Source organism: Varanus komodoensis, unplaced genomic scaffold (genome assembly GCF_004798865.1).
Source record: "Varanus komodoensis strain SLA01 unplaced genomic scaffold, ASM479886v1 scaffold24, whole genome shotgun sequence".
NCBI classification, from domain to species: Eukaryota; Metazoa; Chordata; class Lepidosauria; order Squamata; family Varanidae; genus Varanus; species Varanus komodoensis.
In genome coordinates, this window is record NW_025335641.1 from 8,644,921 (window position 1) to 8,670,466 (window position 25,546).

General features: G+C 43.5%; 1 protein-coding gene across 2 annotated transcripts in view; it reads right to left on the reverse strand.

Annotated features, from left to right (window-relative positions):
• Positions 1 to 21,825, reverse strand: part of PLPPR4 (phospholipid phosphatase related 4) — a 48,119-nt gene extending 26,294 nt beyond the window's left edge. For both annotated transcript variants that reach the window (XM_044432502.1, XM_044432501.1), the window contains exon 1: positions 21,709 to 21,825. In XM_044432502.1, coding sequence (XP_044288437.1) covers positions 21,709 to 21,819 — 111 coding nt within the window. In that variant the 5' untranslated portion in view covers positions 21,820 to 21,825. The remainder of the gene's footprint in view (positions 1 to 21,708) is intronic.
• Positions 21,826 to 25,546: the final 3,721 nt, after the last annotated feature.

Genomic DNA, 25,546 nt, shown 5'->3' on the forward strand with positions numbered 1-25,546 from the left:
CATTTTCTCAGGCCTTTTTCTTAGTAAATAAAAATAAAAAGTCCAAGGGAAAACACATGTACATTCAACAAACTAAAACTTACAAGTAGCTACTTGAACTCAGTATATTTGGTGTACTGCTGAAAGCAGGAGTTTTTTCATTGCAAGCATTCAGTTCAAACACCCTAAGCATGCTAAGCATCATCACATTGCCTACGCGCACTGTGTTCATTGCAAAGTAGATTTCCTTTTTTCTGGTGTCAGACCAGAATGTTAAGGACAGGTAAAAATGAGAAGTGGGTTCACATGGTGGAGAGAGTGAGAATTTAACAGCTAACTCTTGTTCTTGTTTGAAATTTCTAGTTGCGAAATAAGAGAAACCTGGACCCAGTGGGATCATGCAAAAGGTACTCACTGGTTTCTAAGTATTCAGAGAAGACAGTAAAAGCATGTCTACTCAGGAGTGACTTCATCTGCGTTCAATGGGTCTTCCTTCCAGGTCAGTTTGCATGGGGTTTCAGCTTACATTTGTGATCCTAACTTCATTGATTGGGAAGAAGTTATGGGGGAAACAGTGGCCCTTCTTCCCAGTGAAAGTAGTTGAAAATGATCAGCAGTCTTAATCAGTGTCCCTAACACTGGAATTGTTTAGAGTTCTTAGAGTTTTCCTCAAGTGCAGCACTAAATATAGAACAAGCTTCATGATGGTAAAACCAAGGGAAGTACCATTTGAAAGCAGGACAGCTCCAGCATCAAAAATATAAAACCAGAAATGATTCTGCCACAAGACGTGTGTGACTTCTGCTCATTCTGCTGTCCAGCTGCTAAGTACTGATGAGCAAGAGCAAGAGCAAGGTCCCCGCTGGCTGTCCCTCCTCTATGGCTCTTTCTCTTTAAACCAGACTTGGACTGGCCACCTCCAAATAGAGGGCTGTTCTTTGGTAACTCTCCAAAGTAGAGGGCTGTCTTCTACCAAGTAGGCCACTTGGACATCCTACAATAGGAACCCTATAATCCTTTGGGGAGTCACGGAGGGGTTGCTAGGTGGACTTCCATTTTGCCTCTGCAGAGGGTTTGTTGGAGAAATCGCAACAAGTTCTTCTAGTTGATGTGAAGTGTTTGATAAGGAATAAGAGAATGCTGATGTGAAATTGAATAGCCCAATCCTGGATATTAAACTATTCTTTCTCTGGGGGATAATTTTAGGCAGCTAGGAAAGATCAGGACTAGGCCTCTTTTATGCCCTAAGATCTTGCCAGAAAACGATACAAACAAGCCATGAAAACCCAGATAAAACTGTCCAAGGCTGGTAATAAAATAGGAAGAACTTAGGTGTTAGAGTGGAATTATAATCAGAAGCTGGCTTGATTATAAGGTTATTTGACTGGGATAGAGGTTTAGGGAATTTGACCTGATGGAAAAGGAATCCACTTGCTAAAGGCTAGTAGCAACAGCAATCTATTTTGAGTCCTAAAGAATTGTCACTAAGCAGTCTTTTGAAAACCCTTATGTAAATATTAGCAATCCATTATGACAAATTATCCCTGCAATCAATTACTTGTTTCATAGTTCATCTGATCTAGTGCTGATAACCATCCCAAACCTTTATAACACCTATAAGGAATCTTTAAAGCATTCTAACCAAACAGGTGGCAGTGAAAAAAAAGTCAGATTGTAGAATGTAGAGTTCTATTAGCAGAGAGTTCCCTAGGCTGAGAAATAGAAGTATTTGCTAGAAATAAGAAAGCTGAAGAAACAGTTTCCCCACAGGTGGCGGTAATATTGGGGAAAAGAAATCCCTACAGGGGCATCCACCGTTGGTAACTACTGAAAAACCTTCACAGAGCATAACATAGCGTGGTGTGTCGGTTCAAGTACTGGACTAGGACTGGGAAAACGCAGGTTCAAATCCCCACCTAATCACAAGGCCTTCCTGGTGTCCCTGGGCCAGTCACATTATTTCTTCCCAGTTACTTTTTTATTAAATTTTAAAACAGTACTAAAAACATCAATCATTACAAACATTGGAACTATTGAGCCAGTCCCTTACTACATATCTTTTAACATTCTGTAATCATGTTCAGATCCATTTATGGAATCTTAAAAAAAAAATTTAGATCTAAACCAAGTCCCGTTTCTCCAGCCAATTAAAAAAAAAAAAATTCCAAATTTGATAGAAGTCACTATCTTCTTTCTCCTTCTGCGGTAAGATCAGTCCATCCATTTCTTACAGAGTCCCATTTTTCTTGACCAATATTAAAAGAAAGACTCCAAATTTGATAAAAGTCAGTATCTTCTTTCTTCTTCGACAGTAGCTTCAATCTAACCAACTCTACACAATTCCAGAGCTTTTCATTTTTCTAATATTAAACAGATAAATGCCTCATTATAATAGTTACAAATACAATCAAATACATTTTTTGTTTACTAGTATTTACCAGTCTAATATCCACTAAAAAGGAAAGTGAAAGAGAAGAAAAGTTCCAAGCTTAAACAAGAACTAAAGACTTTTAACCCAATTTATGTTCACATGTCTAACATCCATTTAGCATCTTTAAGGACATCTTATCTAATCTATTTGATGACAACAATTATCTATAATATCTTTTAAACAAATTTTCTTTAAGCTAATTTATTAAAGTTTCATCTAGCTTACACTTCACTTAATCAGATACAATTAACTCCTTATAAGAGTCCAGCTCCTTACAATCTTTAATATATTTCGCTTGTGAAAAGAAATCTATTTAGTACAGCTCCTCCTACTCCCATAATAGTCATTTTCTAGTATAGCAATTCAAAGACAAAAGAGTCATGCAACTTAGCTTTTGAACATTCATTTTTAAGATAAAAAAAGAAAAAAGAATCTCTCTTTTTCCCTTATATCACCCATAAAGGAGAAAAAAAAAGAAAGAAAAGAAGAAGGAAAAAAAGGGACTCCACTCCTATTCTTCTCCTTCTTAGTTCAGTTTGAATCTTATCTTATAATCTCTTCATAATTCAACACATTTAAATGTAGAGACGCTTCCACAGTTAAAATCATATACCTTAGCCTTTCCATACCACAATAAACATGCCAACCCCTTTATACCATTCCTTTTTAAGACAACACATTATCTCATTTCTTTTTTACACCTCTGCCCCACCGTTTTTGTTTTAATAGGCTTTGTTGAAAATCAATATTTTTAAACTTTACATCTCCAGCCCATCTTTCTCCCCTTGGTGTTACTTGTTGAAAATCAACCCACTTCAAAGTCTGTATTTCAATCTTCACTATTTCTTGCTTTATCTTCAGTAATTGTAGCATTTGTTGTAGGTCAGTATTTATTCCCAATGGCTGTGTTTTTTGCTGCAAATCAACCTTCACTGTTTCTTCTTCCTCAGAATCAATTTTAGTTAATTCAGGATTCATCCATCCTCCAAAAAAAATATTCCTTCCTTTAATGGCCAAATTTGTTTCTCTTTATCCACAGTTTCAAATTTTTCAAATTTTTCATATACTTGTTGCATTTCTTGTATATTCTGTTCAGTTTTGGATTCTACATCAATCACTATCTCCTTAAAAGAGGCATCAAGCTTATCAAAGCACTTTTTTTTTTTGTTCAACTGAGAAGATTTCCTGTTGTCTCAACATCACCTCATGGGATATTTGTAAAGTTGTTAAAGATTCTTGTATTTCCAAAAAAATTCTCTTCAGCTCTTCCATCGTTGCAATAATTCCAATAGCCACAGAGTGGCAGCCAAGGTCAGTTCCACTTTTCTTTTCTCTAGATCACTAGCGGTCAGAAGGTTGGCAACTTGCCAAATACTTTGGCAATGGTTCCAGAAATGCAGGAGAGGAAATGGAGATTCTTTTCCTTCCTCTTTTCTCTTTTTTTTCTTTTTTAAATGCCAATTAACAACAGATATAGTTTTTCCACAAGTAGTGCAAAAGGAAAATAGGAATGCGCACCCAAACAGTCATCACATTAAAGAAGAAAGCATCCGACAATGTAAAAAATATCCTGGCGAGTGTCCAGCTGATCTTGGCAGAAGTCCAAACAGATATCCAAAATGATCGGTGGAAGCTTTGAACTTCTATCACGTAACTGCACCTTAAAAATTTAAACTAATTTTACACCCTTAGGGAGGTTAGAGGAAAAAGTCTTTTTCTTCGGCTTCAACTTGGACAAAAGCCTCAGCACTCTTTCATCTCAGTCGCTGCCTAAACATCCGGAGGGTTTTTCTTTTCTTAATGCCAAGTTATAAACAAATGCAGCTTTTCCACGGGTAATATTGCGAAAGAAATAAAAAATATTCACTCAGCAGTTCCATTGCTTATCTGGCTAATAAAAATCCTAAGCTAATCTTCGAAGATGTCGAGAACTTGAAGGGGCTGAAACCACCCCCTGTGTTACTCGGTTGAGAAGTACCTGAATTGCTCTCAGCAGATATGAGATTGCCATCTCATATCAAGCCAAAAGCGTGCCCAGGTAATCTGTCTTCACCTCGACAGGGCTTAGATGAGTCTCCCACAATTCGCTGCCGAGTAATACCGGCGTGATAACAGAACTCCGTTAATCACATCCGTCTCATTCTGACACCATCTTGGAATCCCAGTCACATTATTTCTCATGTTCACCTACCTCAAGCAATCGTTGTGAGAATTAAAATGGGAACAGGGAGAACCTTGCCATGCCACCATGAGCTCCTTGAAAGAAAGACAGGGTAAAATGTCCGTCGGTGTAGTTTGTGATTCCATTCATAGTTGAATGAACAAGAGTCTTGAGAAACTATTGGGGCCTGAAAGTGACCAAAGTTTACAAGACACTTCCTTTTCTTTATCAAACATTTTTCAACATGGGCCAAAAATGTCCTTTTCTGGCACAAAATCTCCCACTGCATTTATATTATAGATATTATTTATTTATTTAAAAGTTTTATATGCCGTCCCTTATGCATGGCATCTCAGGACAGCTTACAATCATTAAAACAGACACAATAAAACAATATCTCAATATAATAAATAACAAATAACCAAAAATATAAGTTAAGTAAGTTAAATAAAAAGTGACTGTTGAACATTAAAATTCATTTTTAAAATAACAATTAAATAAAAAGGTTTTAACCTGATGCCGAAAAGAATATAAACTCAGTGCCAGGCGAACCTCTCCAGGAAGCACATTCCACAATCTGTGCGCCACTGCAGAGAAGGCCCTCCTCTGAGTAGATGTCCTTTTAACCTTCTTCAGGGAGGGTTCTCAGAGCAGGGCCTCTCCTGCAGATCTTAAGGGGTGTGAGGTCATATAAGGAATTCCTTCAGGTATCCTGGTCCCAAGCCGTTTAGGGTTTTATAGGTCAAAATCAGCACCATGAATTGGGCCCGGATTTCAACTGGAAGCCAGTGGAGCTGACAGAGGACCAGCGTTACATGAGAATCATGACCAGTCCCCATTAGCAACCTGACTGCTCTATATTAGAAGAGATTTATGTATTAAAAACACCAAGATCCATGGGGCTGCAGCAATCAGGCAGGGTTTCAGACCCTGCAATCCTACACATGTCCATGTGGACATTAGTTGTACACTTAAGTGTGTGTTGGATTACACTGTGAACTTCTGTAATCCCTCCTGCTTGTGAAAGGTATGAAAGGAGGGAGATGAGAGGGCAACATGGACTGTGATGGAGAACAGCCTCCCAACATAATAGTCTGGAGACCCTGGGAACACACAATGGTTGCAGTGGGCTGCAACTGAACACACCTATATTTTTTGTAAGTGGGGAGGGGGTCACAAAAAACATCTCTTTTTCATTAAAAAATCTCTTCTCCATTCTTTAAATCAATCTGTTTTTTCTATACTAAGGATTTTTTTTCCTAATCTATGAATGTTTGAGATGAACAGCTAAGATAGGGAGTATAAATTTATTATCAGACTTTAAGGGCCAGAGGAATATTCATGGAGCAGAGCACCACTGCTTGACTCTTTCCCTCCATGTCCTTAAAGGCCTGGAGATGGAGAGTCCATGCTGCTTTACCATACTCGGCATCTGGCATCAGCATCCATGTAGCCCAGCATTTTCATTCGGACAATGGCTGGACAGGTTGGCCAACCAGGGTTGCAAAGTTGTAATTATCACACCTTGCTGATCTCCAGCACCCAATAATCAGAACTTCTGCTGCCTTAAAGCACATGGACTTCAATCCTACTTTCAGAGCTATGGAGTCTGTGATGGACAGCACAATCCATACCAGTAGTGTGGAAGAGGGAATTCCGGAAAACACAGTTGATAAATGCAGCAAAATGAGTTAGATGAGGTGGGAGTTGAAACATAGAAACATAGAAAACAGAGCGAGTCAGAAGGGGCCTCCCGGGCCATCTAGTCTGACCTCCGGCACCAGCTGGCTCCACTCACGACATGCCCACCATATGGACGTCCAGCCTATCCTTGAACACCCGCACCGATGGGGCCTCAACCACCTCTCGTGGAAGCCCATTCCACACCTTCAAAGTTGGATGAAGATAAAGTGTTCTGAGTTGGTAGAGCGGACAATGCCACTGAAGTCAGTGCAGGGAGTGATGCCATTTTTGAATGTTTTCTTGAGCAACATCCACTGCTAGTGTAGAAAACGAAAATACTTCTTCTAGCCCTGTCTACTCTCTTCCATGCTCATTTTCAACTTCCGGGGAGTATTTTGTCTTTGTACCAGGGAACATATATCACTCACAATATGAAAGGGTTCAAGAGCATTCTACCACTGGAATCCTAACTCTAACCCTATCTCTTATCCCGTTTGTTGCAAGGAAAGAACTAAGTTTGCTTGTTTTTCCTTCTGAAAAACCTTTACAAACATCTCTCAAAATTACAATGATCCTCTACTAGAACCTGCGACAAAAGGGCAATTGCATGTCTAAGGTAAGCCTTTCTGTTTCCCTTCACAGAAATGCCATTGGCTTGGGCAGTGGCAGGCAAATCTTGTACAGGTATGTTGTCTTTAATGCCTCATTATGAGGCATCCAGCAGACAGGGGAATTTCAGATATAGAAAGAGACTAGCTTTAATATTTGACCTAGCTTTAAGAAGGCTATATAGGTATACACTGTAAGTATTTCAAGTTTGCATATTTAATGAGTTATCACTCTTAGAAGAATTGAACCAGTTCCTACGCGGACCACCAAGATAGCACCATGTTGCAGGCACATTATGTGAATTCTAGACGTGGTTTTGAATATAGTAGATGTTTCAAGTGCATAAAAGTAAGTATATCACATCACCTAGTAGATTAAGTCCAAGTGGCACCTTTATGCTGAATGCTTTAACTTTGTGCGTTGCAGTCCAAAAGGCTGTGACAAGGTTGTGGCATGAAGAACAGTTGTGAACTGCCAACCAAGAGGAACTGCATCACCAAAAGCAGAACAAAGGGGAACCTCACTTTACATAAAACTGGCATTTCAACATTTAGAAAGAAGTACTATAATTTAGATAGAAATAGAGAACTATGAGCAGGTGGCCTATGTGCCTTGCCCAGGAGCTAATTAGAGATGGGTAGCATCAGTGCTCAGCTCTTTTTGATGGTTCTTTATCTTGAAACCAGACTGCACAGTTCTTCAAACTAAAGGGTGCTTTCAAAATAGAGGTGAGTTCTTTTGCAGTGCTTCAAACAGAGGACTGTCTTAAGAAAAAGAGGACAAATGGCCATGCTATTTGCACATGGGTAACGTGAGATCCTACACCTAGCCAAATATATTTCCTGAAGGTCCAAGACTTTTGTGAAAATGTCTGTATCCTCCATGATCCATACATTTATAACATTTCTATCCTATCCTTTGCATAAGCCTCAGGACAGCTTACAAAGTACACTAATATATATATGCTATTTGAAATAAAAACAGTGGTCAGTACATCTTTGAGCTATTTTCTCCAAGATGCTAACAATGCTAATGAAATTCATCTGTTAATTCCTGCAGAAGATATTTCTCAAAAGTCCCAGCAAGTGCAAGAAGAGAAGGAGATGAATGCTTGACATGAACTCCAGTGCAGGATGGTTCTCAGTGTTCAAGAGCTATTTATTGGCAGAGCTAGAACTCAGTTTTGCCAAGGTTGCCTTAATGCATTTTTCTGCCTGAGGCAAAGAACAAGATGGTGTTCCCCTTGTGATCCTTGTACAAAAAATGATTGGCAGATGAATCAGTTTTTCTGTTGAAAGAAAGTAAGTAGTAAGTTAATTTACAGGGCAGCCTCTGTTCCTGTATCTTGCCACCACCTCTTAGCATCAACCACTGAACCCATTACTTTATACTGCCTAACTATAGGGTCAGTCCTGACCTTTGTATCCCATTTAAAAGATCACAGCTGGAAGGTCCAGGAAAGCTTCTGCAGGAGGCACTGGCAAGCATCTCTAGTAGAACCAGACTGATGGGGAACATCAGATGTTCCCTGTTGAAAGCCACCTTTGCTCCTTCTGTGACCCACTAATAAGCGCAGCACAGTGAGGACTGCCTTTCCTCTCAGTAGCCATGAGAAGGGTCCTTTCTCACCGATGCCAAATGTGCTTCTTTTGCATTAGAAGACTGGGTAGCAAACACTGCATCTGCATATGCCCAATAGGAAATGCTTCCTGGGAAACTATGGATATCCTCCAAGGCTGAATTAAACTTTTGTGGCCCATTCCTTTAATGTGTTCTCCAATGACCCTGGCCCAGTGCTGAGAGGAAGTGGTGACTCATTCCTGGGGTCAAGCTAAGCTTCAGAGACATTAGTAAAGTAGCAAGGCTTCCCTGGAAGTTTCCACCATAGCACTGCACTGGTTGGAGAAACACAGGAGGAGTGAGATGTCTTGGCATTTCTTCTGATGCTCAGTATGCCACCAAGAATGTTCCCCTTCTCCACTATGCTTGTAAGGCTCCAAAAAAGTTATGCCCCAGGGGTGGAACCCTCAAGGACCAGTCCCTGGCCCTTCTGAACTGGGGCCTACTGCCACAGACCCCTTGTCCTATCCATGGGATCCCCAGAAGGTTCCACTGTCCCCACTTCTTCCCTCTGGCAAACAGGGCAGAACTGAGAAGCTGGATTCTCCTACCTCCAACTTTTAGTCTCCAGGAACAGCAAGATCAGACTTTAACAGCCAGACACAGCTGAGGAGTGGGGTTGGGGAGTGGTGCTTCAAGTACATTTCTTCTGGCCTAAGACCCTGTTGCTCCTAGCTAATGCTTGTATGCCCTGTCAGTTCTCTAGCTGAATTGCTGCTTCAGGACTGCTGTCCAAGGTCCTGAAATTTACTCTGCTGCAGAATATGATGCAGCCATCTCTCTCCTGCTGTACCTCCTTGCCTGAGCTGAAACCAAGAGCAGATGATGAAGCATGAGAAGCAGTGGAAGGAGAGGAGAGAAACCTGGGTGGCCAAAGCCTTGCTGCTCCACTTTGCTCCCCTAATAGAGGCTGGATGGGGACTTGCAGGCAACTAGCCCAAGATGAATCAGGTGAGCTGTTGGGAGAGGTAGCAGGGCCCTGACCACCTTATAGAAGAGCCCTTGGGTCTCTGGTCTAGGAAACCTGGGCATGGGATCAGCAGTAATACAGCCTCCCACAAACTGTGTCCTTCTGATGGGAATTATGGGAACTGCGGTCCAAGAGGGATGGACATCAGGCTGGGGAGGGCTCAGTTTGTCTCATCTTGATCTAGTAGTAATGCTACTTACAGAAGCAATTTCAATGTGTTACTGTCAGCAAAAACAAACACCCAAAGTCCCATTAGTTCCATCATACTAGTTTGAAAGAATTTCATCAGTCTCATTTGTATTTAAGACTCTTTTTTTCCAAGGAGGTAGAAGGGTTTGGCAAATACTTATACTCATAAAGAAACAGCTAGTAGCTGGGCACTTTTTTATTTTAGCATAAATGCAGGATATAAAATAAATGCTCCACTCCTGAGTATTGATCCAGGTCCTCATTTATGTGGAGGAGCTCTATACACGTATATTAGCATGTGCACAAGCCCCTTTCATGCTGTCGAAACATAACCACCTTTCCTCATTTGTTCAATGCACTGGGGGTGTTTTTATTTATTACATTTCTATACCCCTCACAGATGAAGCTCTCTGGATGGTTTACAGTGTTATGTGAACCTCTGGATAATGTTCTGACTTCCCTTACTAAATGATACTTCTGAACTTGAATAGGGTGGAGCCTTCCAGATATCCCTCCCCCTTTGCCATGCTAGAAGCTGAAGTCCAAAGATATCTGGGGAGGGCTAGGCTGGAGAAGATGCTCTGACTATATTCAGGCATTTACTCACACTTTAGATGGGTTCAGACAGAATGACAAGCCATGGTGCTTGAAGCCCCATCGGTGAGGGTGTTCAAGGATAGGCTAGACATGCACGTGGTAGGCATGTCGTAAGCAGAGCCGGCTGGAGCTGGGGGTCAGACTAGATGGCCCAGGAGAACCCTTCTGACTTACTCTGATTCTATGTTTCTTTTTAACTTTGTTGGTCTATCATGTTGTCTGAACCCAGTTGTAGTATTTCACCATAGTAAGTTTGGCCTTAGCAGTCATGATAAGAAACAACAGTTTGTTCTATGTTATCTCTGTCATGGCTTGTCATGTTGAATAAACCTGGGATCATGGTTTCCACGGTTCTGGTATGAAATTACCACAGAGTCCTCAGGAAAAAGTGGCAACTGCACGAACCGCTCTAGCCATCCTGCCTCTATGTGCAGACCAATAAAGAGGAAGTAGGCATCATTGGAGTGAAGTAACTTGGGATTGAATTTCAGGCATGGTGCTTGATGGGATACATGCCAATGAGGAGAAGGACTGAACTGGGAGGATGGAAACCATGATAACCTTGAAACCACTGGACTGGCTGTGGGTAGATCATGGTAAAAAAGCATGACCCATGCAGGGCTGCTTCTCATGCTGTGTGAACCCAGCTAGTATCTGAGCTAAGTACCCTTCCCCTGAGCCTGCACACACTGACTAGCCCCACCCCCCCTTCTAGCCACCTCTGCTTTCTGTGCAGATGCCACAGGGGGCCTGCTCAGCATGCACAGCACCAGGTGCAACTACACAACAAGGCTTTGTTCTCACACATTGAGAGTGGTCGCCATGTGAACAAAATACCTGACGTTTCTCAATGAAATTAAATCGGTCAAGTCAGAATGCAAGCTAGCAGCTGACAGCAAAAGGCTCCTGCCAAATCCTACCAGCGGCAGCTTGAAAAGCTTCGGAAATAGAGTTGCCCACCTTCTGCAACTGTTTCCTGGTCCTGTGCACCTATTATGACTTTGCCCCTTCCCCAAATTGGTCCTGATGCAGAGTAGCTCTGCATCCATGACCAGGTAACAGTCCTGCGCTCTCTACAATCAAGCCTAGCAGACGCTGGCAAGGTTTTTTCCCCCCACAGCTGACTCAGACCTAGAGGATACAGTGTTAAGAGGCATCATCAGAGTGTACGGTGCTTTAGAGAGGACAGAATTCAGTCTTACCATCTAAAATGTGACAGAGGAGGATCCAAAAAGGAAGGGAAGGCAGGGGATAAACTGAAAGAATGTGTGACTATTCAGTTCACACACACCTAAAGCACAGTCCTAGGGCTAGCAAAGGCTGTCTGGCTGGCCATAGGAAAGTCAGGGACCTCAGGCAATCCTTCCTAGGTCACAGAAGAGGCTCTGTGGGGTCCTCTGCTGGCTACCGAACCAAAGGTGGAAGCCCATCTATGGAGCAGGTGTGTGTGGAGGCAGGCCATTCTGTAGAGCAGGGAGAGGAGGGGCAAGGAGGCACTATTCTGCAAAAAATGCGGGGAGTGCCTCAGCCCCTCCACCCTCTGTGCAGGGACAAAGGGTACGAAGGGCCCAAATTAGCTGTCTCTGCCCTTTGCAGGGCAAGAAAAGCATGGGGGCACGTCTGGCTCGCCCTGCTCAATGGGATGCTGGTAACCTTCTGAGTTTGGAGGATCATAAACAGCTGCATAGGATGGTGCCCTAATCACATCCACTTGTTGGATGGTCTGTTATGAGGATGCACTCTCTGTATGCTCAGAGACCATCCACACAAGGCTATCTGCAATTCGTATTGGTTGGTCAAGTGTTTGTGGGGACTGAAACATATATACTTTTACAAAACAGCCTCACTGTATGTTCTCTTAGCTCTTTTTCGTTTTTTGTTTTAAATTCTTTTTATTTTGGTAAGATTTATGGAGCCCTGTTGTGCTGTTTTTATGGACTGCTGTAAAATTTCCAGAGAGCTTTGCTGATTGGGCAGACTAGAAATGAAATTATTATTATTAATAATAATTATAAACATTAAGGCACCACCAGAAAGTTGGATGAAATATCACAACAAGAGTTGTCCCATGAGTCATAACAACCACAACCTTCAGTTATGGTATCCAACAGTGCTAAGCACGGGAGAAAGAATGCTGCTCAGAGCTGGTCTTGACAATGTAAGGGTTAAACATATAATTTCCATCCCCCCCCCCCCCGCTCTGCTCTTGTGTATTTCGGAAAATAATCTGTGTCCTTGCAACTTTCCATGCAACATGTAAGAACTAAATCCCACTCCATCTGGAGGATAAAAGGCAGGCTTCTGCATAATGCAGTCACGGAACCTTTACCCCTCACTGTTATATGGCATCATGAGAATCCCTATGAAGAATCCATTTCCTTTTCAGAAGAACAAGAATAATCCAAGTAGGGTATGTAGTCCGAAGGCTGGATGATCCTGCCAACATTATGAAATAAAGAAACTGTTCCCTTTTGCAGAAGCACAACCCACCCACACCCACCCACCTCCGTAACCTGTATATTTCATTCCACAAAGACATGCATTCACTAATGGCATGCAAAAACATCAATGAGCGAGATATCTCAGTGGGAAGCAACAGACTAGAAGAATGGAAGGGCATAAAGAACAGCGGGGTGTGGTGGGGATTATCAAAGGAAAGCCATTAATTAAGGAGCTGGTGATATTTTTGTGTAACTTCAAGGGATGACCTGATATCATTTTGTGCACAATGGGAGTAAGAAAGATGAAAACAACCATTCATGTCACAATGGACTATCCAAAGCAAGATTCCCGCCAAGTTCATATAAATAATATGTTTTCAATATCTGCATTTCCTCCCTTGTATCTCCGTCAGTGCGATTAAGCTGTGAAAGTGATAGTCAGAGGAGCATCTGTCTCAGAGGTCAGTGGCAACAGCCTCTGTGCGAGTGGCTTTTAAAAAAGGGTAGTCAGATTCATGGAGGATGAGGCTGCCCGTCGCTATTAGTCATGATGGGCATATGGTTCCGGAGGCAAGATCCTCCTGATAACCAGTTCCAGGGGAACAACCACGGGAGAACATGGCTGTCCACATGTCCTGCTTCTGGACTTTCCAAGAGGCACCTGATTGGACACCATGGGAAACCAGGTGCAAGACTAGACAGGCCTTTGGTCTGATCCAACACAGCTTTCTGTATGTTCTTAAGCCTGAAGAGCAATTCCTTTTTCCTGGGAAATCCAAGGAGACTGTAGCTCTTGAGGAGGCCAGGATGCTGAAGAATCCTTGGCATCTTGACCAAACTACAGTTCCCAGAATTCTTGTGGGCAAGGTGGGAAGAGTTAGAACATTTCAGGCATAGTCCTATGCATGTTTAGATGGGGGAAATGCTCTACAACTGCCAGCATCTCCCATCCAACAGTGGGTGTGATCTTTGGTGTGTTTAGAAAGAAAAAAGTCCTCCGAATCCCATTGCTAGCCAGGGAATGCTGGGATTTGTAGGGGTTTTTCCCCTTTAATCAGGCATAGGATTGCAGCCATAATTTCCTTAATTTGCTCTGGTTATTACAGCTAGCTTGGAAAGATTGTTAATGAATATTATCTTATAGTATTGTGATGTTACAATTTGGTTTATTCATGTGCATTGGTATCTGTGAAGGTGGACAGTGGTCTAAAATATTTTGAATAATTAATTAATAAAATAACATCTGTACACGTTGTAACATAGGCATGCCTTGGGACTTCATGGCAGTGAGAATAAACATTTTGTGACTCTCTAAGCGAAAGTTTCTGAACCAAAAGTAAAACATTTCATGATTAAAATTCAGCACTAAGTTAAGCATAGTGAAGGACCCATTGCTTTCAGTGGAAAATTCCAAGCAAGTTTAAGAAAGCTGGTTTAACTCTTAAGTCTGCAAGATGGAAGAGTGAGAGTGTCAAGGCTTAAACTGAGTTTGGCCTACGTCTTGATCTCTGCTTTCATTGCCAGGACTCAATCTATCTTTGTAAAGTAACAAGGCAATCAAAATCTGTCAGTTCTTTTTACTGAAGAATCTGGAAGTACTTCAGAGCAGAACAAAATGGCCAGTTTTGAATAAGGAAAGGTTTTCTTTTAAGAACGCATATCCATGAACTCCCGACTACAAATCTGGGCTTGGAACAAATTAGCAAGGCCATTATTTGGGTGTATCAGTGACTCTCCCATGGGACACGAACAGGAACCGAGAGGATGGGCCGCAGTGGGGGTTCATTCACGTCTTCGCTGAACTTTGGAGAAGTGGCATGGAAGTCTCTTTGCTTGGCTTGGGACATCAAGGGAAGAGTGACTCCTTGGAAGAGAAAGAACAGACAAATGGAATTGGATGCCTGGGAAGTGAACTGACTTGTTTTTCCCATAATCAGATAGTGGGATCTGCCTCCTGGGGAGAAGCCACATTGAAGCTAAACTGTTTTGAGATGGGATTGGTGACATTAAGTTGGCCAATAGCACCCACCTCAGACAACCTGGCAAGAGGTTTGGAAGAGGCTTGCTCCAGGGATCCCCAAGGTACCTGGAATACAGAAACACTGAAGGAATGCCAGATATATTCAGACATTGCTGTAACAGGATTCTCCCAGTCCTGACAAACCGCAAGTTGGCCACTTGCACATTGCCAAAAGGGTCCAAAGAAGACTCAGATATGCTTCATATTTGAAGAGACTAATTGTCATATATAAACGCACACTCAAATCATTTTTAATAATGCAAATAGAAATTTGTAGTGGGGATGATGGCAGCCAGGCGATCTGAATGTTTGCCTTTGTATGGGCTGTTCTTGGCTTTCCTTTCCTAGGTTTCTTTATCTTGCAATATGATTCAGACTGGATAGTCTTTCAAACAGAGGACACTTTCAAAAGAGTACAATCTTCTGGCAGCCCTTCCAACTAGGGCTGCTGTAGAAAAAAGAAAACCTGGCCAGCCTTTAAGGTCCAGCTCTTCTTTTTGATGGGCATGTTTTTGTGTATTTTTAACTAGACTTGCATTGGGCACCCTTCTAATGGAGGATGATCCTTTGGAAGCCCTTCAAATAGACTGATCTCTGAGAAAGAGGGCACAGCACTACCCTGTTCCAGAATCAGCACATACTGACCTCCTTATGTAGAAGGACGAGATATACCTACCTACATACATATTCATTTACTTGCTCCAGATGAAGCCATCCCCTGACTAGCTGCATTTCGGACATACTTACAGAAGTGAGCTCCCAACAGGTTTTGATAATGCAGCAAATGCCAAAAGAGACCAAAATTGGTAGGGTGAATCCATTCACATGAATTCCTGTCATGAATATGTCTGTGTATTAATTCATTACCCATCTTCTCTGTAAACACTGCAGAGGGTCAAAGTGTTGTGCCTTTCCACTCTATTTACTCTGTCCTTCCTCTATGAATATAAACCGAATGTTTCCCTCACCTGATTTTTGCATTCCCTTTGAATTTCCTTAGCCTTGTTGTCAGGCCTATGTAGGTGGTGACAGCAGATAATTAAGCTAGCTAGTCTCCTAACGTTTAATTTCCCTTTCCTTAGACACACTCTGTCTTTAAGCTTAATGCCATCAGGAGAGGGCTCACCCACAAAGATGCCACAAGCCAGCTCCTATCTGCTGTCACAGGATCCATCTAACTGCTTTAGCAGAGTTCAGCTATCTCAAAAGCTGATGCACAGGTGAGGCAAGTCTTTGGGTTTTGCAGATCTTGACTGAACCCAGGAGAAACCCAGAAATTGTTCAGATCCTACCCAGATCCTTTGCCCAACAACCCACATATTTACAATTGAGTAGCCAATTGGGTAGCCTCTGACATCAGGGCCAGATGACAGAAGAATATTGTCTCTTGTAAATCAATATTTCCACATTTCTCTCTAGCACCCCTGAGTCCACCTTGTCCACTCACAGAGATTCCAAAGCAGTCCTCCCGGCTGGATTCAGGCTTTTGATGCCTCTTGGGCAATAAACTCTCAGTGTCTCTATCTTGTCTGGTTCAATACGAGAGGCTGGTAAATAAGTGAGCTGCAATGGCAAAGAAGAGAAAGCAATCTAGGGACTCTTTTCAGTAGGCCCTGCTGGGGTATGAGCCTTGGGCTAGTGACCAACCATGCCCTCCCTTGGTGTCAGTCCTGAGAACTGCCTTATCAGAACCAGCTGCCCTGCAAACACAAGATCAAGTCAGTGTCCCAGGGATGCTGAAATGGTGGGCTGGCTATCTGGGCTTTGGCTCGCTATGAAAACTGTTGTTAACGCAAAGAATGCAGTTAAATCATGGTTGTTTTCCTTAGACCAGTAAAGGCAGTTGGTGTCCAACTAGAACTGGGCTGAAATGCCTTCCTCCCAGTGATCTGCTGTGTGGTACTGGTGCTGATGACTAAAACCAGAAACAAGTTATTTACTCCACTTAATGTAGCAGTGATCGCGTTCCCTGTTTCTTGCGCACATTTCCCCTCTTTTGTTTCCTTTTTAAATGCAAAAGACACCAGGGCAGAAAGGTAACCAATTTCATTGGCTACCAGACACAGCTGGCACGGCAGCTAGCAACATCGGGGACCATGATCGCTACCACTGCCAAAAAGTCCACAAAAGCTTCTGGGGCAGGAATTCATGAATGACTTCTCCTCTCTGAAGGCCTCATTCCAACTGGAAAAAAGTTGTCCTGAGAAACTTTTTGGGCATTCCTCTAATCACAACCAGGACTCTTGAGAGTTTAAGCTATGACTGTCCCAAACTCATTTTGATATATTGACTTAATTCCAGAGAATGTACATACCGCTTTTCATTTTAAAAATCACCCAAAGTGGTTTATGAGCTAAAACCATGATAAATTACATGAAATCCATCCTCAAAACAATAAAAAATGACAAAACCAATAAAATTTCATTAAAATAACCAGGTATAGCTGGCAATACTACCAGTGATGGCAATGTCTCAGTAAGAAAGCATGCCTTCAAATCATTCATTCATTTCCTTTCTATACCGCCCAATAGCTGAAGCTCTCTGGGCAGTCAGCAGCAATTTAAATAATTCAGTCATTGCTGGAAATGCCCCATGTTTGGACCCCATGTGATCTCAGAGGGCAAATTATTCCACATGGTAGGTGCCATAACGGGGAAGGCCTTCTTCTATACCATGGCCAAATGAACATCAGTGGGTTCTAGTGAGGTTCAGAAACCCTCCCACCCAGCATGTAGAGATCAGGGTGGTCCCTGTGGGAGAAAGCAGCCTCTCAGATGCTTTGGTTGCCCAGTTTTAACCCTTCCCCAGCTACGACCAGCTCCATCATCATAGCTCCTTGCTGTTCTAGCCCACACCATTTTTCCTTTTTGAAATCCCCAGATATTTCTGACAAAGACCTTGCCAACCTGTGACCCATTCTTGACAGGGGGGCGGATCAGTTCAATTTGATTTTCCAAGAATGATCTATGATTCTCTAACCTTTACGGTAGGAAGTCTAATTTCCTGTTTACCTTACAGGATAAAAGTCTTGTTCTCCCAGAGAATGTCAACACCATCCTGTGTGAGCTGTGCCACTTCATGGCATCGCATCACTGAAGGTTCTGCCCATGAAAGAGTCCCAGCACATGCACAAAATAACATTCTCTTCCTTTCTCTGTGCTTGCAATGGTGTTACGTTTAGCTACCTTGTTATGCTCTTACCTCTGCCTAGCAGCTCTTTGTTTGCCTTGACAAATCTACAAAGCCTTATTCGATGTTCAAACATGTTATGTTTGATATAATATTTAGGTAGGAATTAGGAATCTCTTGGTTTAAATAATTCTGCATATTCAGAACAAGTCTGCTGACTTGTTTCTTTCCATGGGTCCTTGAGAAGCTCCATCTACCAGAATTGTGGGCCAGCCCTACCCTGAGACAATTGCCTCAGGCAGAAGATTTCAGGTGTCATAAAAGAACAGCAAATTATTAGTTATTTGGTCAGTTTTTTTTCACCCAGAGTCAGGGCTGCTGTGCAAAACAGTATGGTCAAGGGGGAGGCTGGTGAGCCCCATGTCCATGGGACTCCTTAGCCATTACAGCTTTTATTCTGAGCTTCACAGTAGCTGTCCCTGGTGCTGAACACCATCCCCAAAAGAGATTCATTACCATGGAGCACCATGGATTGTTCCTATAATGATCCAAATAAAGATCCTGCAATGCATAAGTACTGCCACTGACACCAGTTTCCCTTGAGTATGGTCAGGCACCTACCAAGGCACATGCCCCAGCAGCAGCCCACTGACTGACAAAGCTTCCTGGATATGCTCCTCTTCCTCACCTTTGCAACCTGATTCTTCATCTGCTTCTTGCTCTCCCCCAGCTAATTGTGGCAGTGAGAAGAGGGTACTGTTGATGTTACTTCCAACTTTCACTGGCTGTCTGCTTGGCAAGCAAGCATGGGTAGCAATTATGAGAAAATGGATGAGGGGCAATAGATATTGGCATGCCAATACCCATAAGAAGGAAAACTCACCGAAAAAATGGGTTTTTTCAGGGTTTCTTGCCCAAAGGCTCCCCAAAAGCTAGAACCGGCACTGCCAAGAGCTGTAAATGTCTAGAGTTATCCAAACTAGGAAAATCCAACCAAGAGAATCCCAGATAAAGGGAAAAGTTTACTTCCCAAAATAACTCAAGAGCATTGCACTGTTGAAAGGCCCAGAAAAGAATGTTCTCTTCCTTGCATACAAGTACATTATTGACTTTTACATTTTTTTAGCAAAGAAAGTGGTATGTAAAAGTTAATAAAACATGCATTGACTAAGATTGACTTCCCTTATGTTCTCTCATTCACTGTCAGCTTTGTGCAATGTGCCAAGCTAAACCACATGTGCATTTGCATTTTTTTTCTTTGCCTCCCACTCTCCAACCCCCACTGGCTGGCTGCTTTCTTCTGCCGGCTTTCGTGAAATAACAGCCAGCAGACTGTTTCATTCCCTTCATTGTGCAGTGTAGCGAAGTCTTAATATTTGGCTTTCCTGTTGGTATACAATTCTGTGAGCTATGCCTTGAGCAAAAATGAAGTCATGGTTGTCAAAAGCCACCTTACAGCAATTCCATGTCAGTTTCCCTGGAGTACAGATGGCTTTATATACGCACTGATTAAAAAAAGAAGAACAAATCCACATCTTTTCTCCTTGCCCCTGTAATGTCTAAAGAACCTAAACGCTTTGCATGATGTCTATTCTCCCAGAGTTTCTCTGCTGCCATTTGTGGGGGCACAGAAACTTGAAGTACAGTGCTATCATATTCTCTCTGCCATTTGTCCATGGTATCACCTAGTCTGGCCCTCAAGCAGGACTTGCATCCCATGACTCTTCGGATCGTGTTGCTCAGCTCTCAGTAGCATCTTTTGAAGGCTATTCTGAGATCAGCAACCAAGTACGCTCAGCAAAGCACAGCTAATATGAAATACCTGAGTACGTGAGAAAAACTACCCAATGTCTCAGAATGGCTCCCAACACTGCCATTCAGCTTAAAGACCAAGACAGCAATGGCTGATGATCTCTGTTCAGTGGCTAGACCACCCTGTTTCCTGAAGGAAGGCCAATGGGATCTGATTATTCACAAAAGCAAGCATCCCTAGATCTGGGCTCTCTTGGGAGCACCTGTCAGTGATGGAAGCATCAGGACTATCGGTCTCCATTTTGGAAGCACATGGTGCCCAAAATGTGCAGAACTGTTCTTCCCATTACATGGATTTGTCATGGAAGAGACAAAATGGGCCTGCTTAGAACATTTTACTACACTTTTTGGAATCCCACATGCGGCAACCCCCCCCCCCCCCGTTTTCTTCCTTTCATGCTTATGGGAAACATCCTTTGCTAATACACCCGGGAGTAATTTCTAGTAAGCTCAATGTGGCTTATATCAGAGTAGACATGCAGAAGATTTCACTATGCATTGGCCAGAATGGGCATTTTTATTCAAACTTTTATTCATTCATTTATGTAAAACATTGGTATGCTGCCTATTGCACCATAGCATCTCTAGGTGGCTCACAATCACGCAGTTAGAACCATTATAAAACGACATTTCTCTGCCTGCCCTCCTGCAGGACTTGAGGTCTTCCCTAAGGAGGTCTGTGCTTTAGTGTACATAGTTTGAATGCTCTTTTACCAAACAACAACAACACAGTGAAATAAAGCACCAATCTAAGGTTCATTTCAATACTTTTGTCCTCTTCCTCCCCTTATTACAGTCCTTCCTTGAACTAGGCTATATGCCATATGGTCATAGATGCTTGCCAGATGGTATGAAATGGCTATGAGTGTTCATGGAAAGAGTCATTCTAATGTGTCTTCACAGAACCCACCCATGGAAGTCATGATGGGATAGGCCAGGCTCATTGCATGTTTAGTCCAACTAGTTCTGTGTCGCCTTGTGCACGGTCCCTGTAGCAACACAGGCTGAAACATCTTCCAGTGCTGCTTCTTTCCTGAGCCCTGCTCACCATCATATGGGATCCTGCTTTTGGCCCTCAGCTGCTAAGAAACATGATGCAAGTGCCTGCATGTTGGGCTGCCAGAAGAAGTGAAGATGAATGGAGCAGTAAGGAGCTACTAAGAACTAGGCAGCCGTAAAAGAGTGTTAGTTTTTAATGAGAAAAGCAGCACCAAACACTTGCTCAACCTCTTTGCTTTTCTGAAAATACAGCACAGCTTTGGCAACATATGAAAAGCACAACAACAATCCATGCACAGACGTTTATACCCAGACATGTTCCATGGATGTACATAGGCTAACAATAATCCAACATGGGTTGATTACCAAGCCATTAAGGCAGCTACCATTTATTCCCCACCTCCGTTCTCTGAAGATGCCATGATTTAAATTTTCTCTGCTGAAAATACATGCCCAACACGCACACGCGCACACACGACATAAATCCCTTTTTCGATACAAAATTGGGATGATCCTGTGCACGTGATCTGATCTCATGAAGCTGCCTCTTCCATTTGCAAAATTCCTGTCAATCTTTTCTCTTTCTTTTTTTTAAGGAAAGATTACTTCCACACACACACGCAGAAAGGCTTTGTTTTTCCAAGGTACTTTTTTAAACTTCGCCACCATCACCATTCATACTGCTCGTGGCAGCTGTGTTTGCCCTAGCGCAGCTTGCTGAGCTCGCCAAGGAAACAACCTTCTGCAAGAGCCAAAGAGAAGCAAAAACAGATTCCTCCCCTCTGCCCCCCCTCACGTGATTAAAGATGAGATCAGTATGCCCAATTCCCAGGCCCACTGGACGGCATCCACGTCCGAGCGGAACAGCCACCGCAGCTCAGCAGTGCGTGGATCTTACGCACACCCACACTCGCCGTGCGCGGCTGGCCCTTGGCTCGCTCCACCAGGGGAGCCTAGCAGCGCCAGGCAAATCCGGCAGGGAGGGAGGGAGGGAGAGGCCGAGGAGGTCGCCCCCGGCGCGGTTCGCCTCCCCGCGCCCCAGCCCTGCCCTGCCCTGCCCGGACTCACCTCCACGAAATAAAAGCAAGGCAAGAGCGTGACGCTTTCCTTGGTGGCCGCTTTGCTCTTCGGCCTCTCCTTCGCAGACATGCTGGCGGCGGCGGCGGCGGCGGCGGGCATGAGGTGCACGGGCGGCGGCGCGAGAGGCAGCGAGCTGGCCGCGGCGGGGGCGCTCCCGGGCAGCCTCCCTCCTCTCAGGCTGCCCCAGTGCCTGGCGCTGATGTCACATCCCCCCGGGGCCCCCTCTCGGTGGGGAAGGAGCGCGCAGCCCAGGACCTCCTCCTCTCGCGCAGGCGGCGGCGGCAGCAGCAGCAGGAAGCCCGGCTGCTGCTGCCCGCCGCCCGCCCGGCCTCCCCTCCCGCTCTCGGCCAGCAGGCGCCGGCTCTCCTCCTGCTCCAAAGCGGCGGCGATCAGAGCCTCCTCCTGGCCCCCGCCGCCACCGCGGTCGCCTCCGGCATAGAGCCCGTGCCTGCAGCGAGCAGCCGCCGTCGCTCTCGCCAGCCGGCTTCTTCGTGCAATATTCATAGATCTGACGTCAAGGAACCTGCTCCATGCAAAAATAAGGGGGAAGGGGCCCGCTTGCCTACATGATGAGGCCGGAGGAGGAGGAGGAGGCACCGAGAGCGAGAGGCAGCCACCTTAACTCCTTCGCGCCGGATCCTCGACGCGTGATTGCCGAAGATTTGGGGAAGGCGAAGGAGGGAGGAGCGCTGCACGTAGATCGGCGGGGAGGGGGGCGTGAGCGAGCGAAAGACGACAGGCCGTTTCGCACGTTACGTGTTTGCATGCTTTGGTGCGCGCCTCAGGCGTGTGCATGGTAACGCAAACCAGGGATGGGCAACTGGTGGTTCTCCAGTTGTTTTGCCCTGCGGCTCCCGTAATCCTTCACCATTGGCTAGCACCGGTGGGAGTTGTAAGCCAAGCCGTTTGGAGGGCCATAAATTGCGCACTATTATGGATGCTGAAGTGATGGGGGCACATTATCACACGCAGCACCTGACCTGGGAGAAGACAGGTGCAAATCGGGATGGCCTAGCAGATTGCTGGATGATCTGAAGTAGAGCCGGGGGGGGGGGGTTATAATTGTAACTTTACACTTAAATCCCGCCTTTCTTGCCCTGGCAAAGAGCCTAAGGCAGCTTAGAAGGTCTTCCTCTTCTCTATTTTATCCTCACAGCAACATCCCTGTGAGGTAGGTTATGCTGAGATGCAGCGACTGGCCCAAAGTCTCCCAGTGAGCTTTATGGCCGTGTAGGAACTAGAACCCTGGATCTCCCAAGCCTCAGCCCACAGTGTACCCACGTGGGCTCTCAGTGTGGTCTAACTCTATAAAGCAACAAAAAATTAACCCCCCTGCCCCCCGCTGAAATGAGAATGGCCTGGGTCCAAGCAGTTGTGGAGTTCTTAATGCAGAACTGAGCTCCATTCAGTTTTGGCACTTGGAACAAAGCCCTGGACTCAAATCCTTCTTAATCAATGTCTTTTGCATCAGCCTCTGATTGGTAAATCTTCTGTGTCTAAAGAGTGAGAGTATGAGTGACACTAAACACTCAGAATAGTTAAAAGAAAGCTCTGCCTAGAAAACACGCAAAGCTTATAATTCCAGATGGTTACTATGGCATTTTTAAGGCCACAGAGGAGAGGAGATGGATTATGTAAACTGCCTGGGGTTCCTTGCAGGAGAAAAGGTGGGAAGTAAATATAATAAGTAAATAAATAAATAGCGAGGAAATTAAATTCTCTGTGTGCTCAAACATAATCTCTATCATTCAGCAAGTAGATTAGCACTGAACAGCTGAAAATGCTATTTCACTAGGGGTGTGGCAAAGGAGTTTCAGTGGAAGGGGAGTAGGATTCAAAGGCTTTATCGTGAACATTTCTTGTGCTGTTAAATCATCTCTGATTTATAGCGATTCTGTCAATGTATGCCTTCAAAATACTATGCCCTCAACTGCCTCCTGTTCAGCTCTTGTAAACTCAAGGCAGCGGCTTCCTTTATGGAATCAGTCCATCTCATATCTGGTCTTCCTCTTCTTTGTCTGCCTTCAATTTTCCCTAGCAGTATTGTTTTTCCTCTAGTGAATATTGACTTCTTATGATGTGCCCAAAGTATGATAACTTAAGTTTCATAATTTTTGCTTCCAGGAGAAGTTGGATCTGATCAAGGACCTGCCTCTCTAGGATATTTGCAAAGCTTTCCTCCAGCACCATGTTTTGAATGCACTTAACTTTCTTCACTGTCCAGCTTTCATACCCATACATCATATTTGGGAATACAGTAATGTGGCTGATCTTGACTTTAGTCTCCAGTGAAATGTTCTTACACCTGATGACCTCTTCCGGTTCCTTCACTGCTGCCCTTCCCAGTCTCATTTTACTTCTGATTTCTTAGCCACAGTCTCTCTTTGAATTGATGCTCGACCCAGGGTATGCAAAATCTTTCACAATGTCACTTGTGCCAACATATTTCCAGTGGCTGACATACTATATTTCTTGTCTTTGCATGCCTCTTTCATTTTGGAATCCAGCTTGAACATCAGGTATTTCTAATTCTATATAGGGTAAGATTAGGCATTGCTACACCTTGAGCATTAATTTGTTTGCATGGGGGAAAGTGCAGTGGCTCTGTAGTTGTTGCAGTACTTAGCATCTCCTCTTTTGGGGACTGGAATGTATAGTGAATGTTTCCATGCTGTGGGCCATTGTTTTCTTTTCCATATTTGTTAGCATGTTCATCTTAGGATTTCAACTGATTCAGTTTCTGCAACTTGGAATAGTTCTGTTGGTACCCTATCTACTCTGAATGCTTTGTTCCTTCCAAATATTTTCAGAGCAGCTTTCCTTTCACATTCTAATAGTGCAGGTTTCTCCTCTTATGATTCCACTTCAAAGCAATCTATTTCCCGTTTATTTCTTCTTTTCAGTTCTGTATATTGGTTCCATCTTCTTTTTATTTTCTCCTGGTTAGATAGTATGTCTCCTGTTGGTCTTCAGCATCCCTAATCTAGGTTTGTATTTCCCTCTGATTTCTTGCATCTTCTGGAAGAGGTTTCTTGTTTATCTTCTTTTGTTTTATTTTTTTTTTACTGGCCATTGTAATCATTCTTATAATCTCCATGTGATCGTTGCTGAAAGGTTTCATTCAGGATTCTGTCCCTATTTCTGTCATCTTTTGCTGCTTGTCCGACTTTAACAATTGTGTTCTTCTGTCATCCATCTAGCCCTGTTCTGTTCTTTCTTTGCTACAGTAAATGTGCTTCTGCATTCTTCCCCAATAATGCCTCTGGTTTCAGTCCACAGTTCTTCTGGTTCATGGTCAGTTGAATTCAGTACTGCAAATCTGTTTGTTCTGTCAACTTGAGATTCTCAGCAATGTAATTTAACTTGTATTCTGGCACGATGCTTCTATTAGTGATCTTTTTCAGCTTCACCTTATTTTAACTATTAAGAGTTAATGGTGACTGCCAGAATCTGCTCCTGGTCTTGTTTTGGCAACAAAAGTACAGCTTCTCATTCTATCATTTCCAGTTATGTAGTCTACTGACTTCTGCATTGGCCATTTGGTGATTTCCATGTGCACGATCATCTGATTGTTTGCCTGAAGTGTGTATTTGGGATAAACTGATGGTTGGTCTCACAGAATTCATTGAGTTGTTTTCCTGTTTCATTTCTGACCCTAGGCCAAATTCTCCTACAACATTTGGTTCTGCTTTGCTTCCTACTGTCTAGTCCCAGTCACCTATGATTATTATCATGTCTGGTTTTGGGGTGTGAACAATTTCCTCTTAGTCAGTTCTACAACAGTTTTTAATTTCTTCTTCAGCATCTGTTGTTGGAGTATTGACTT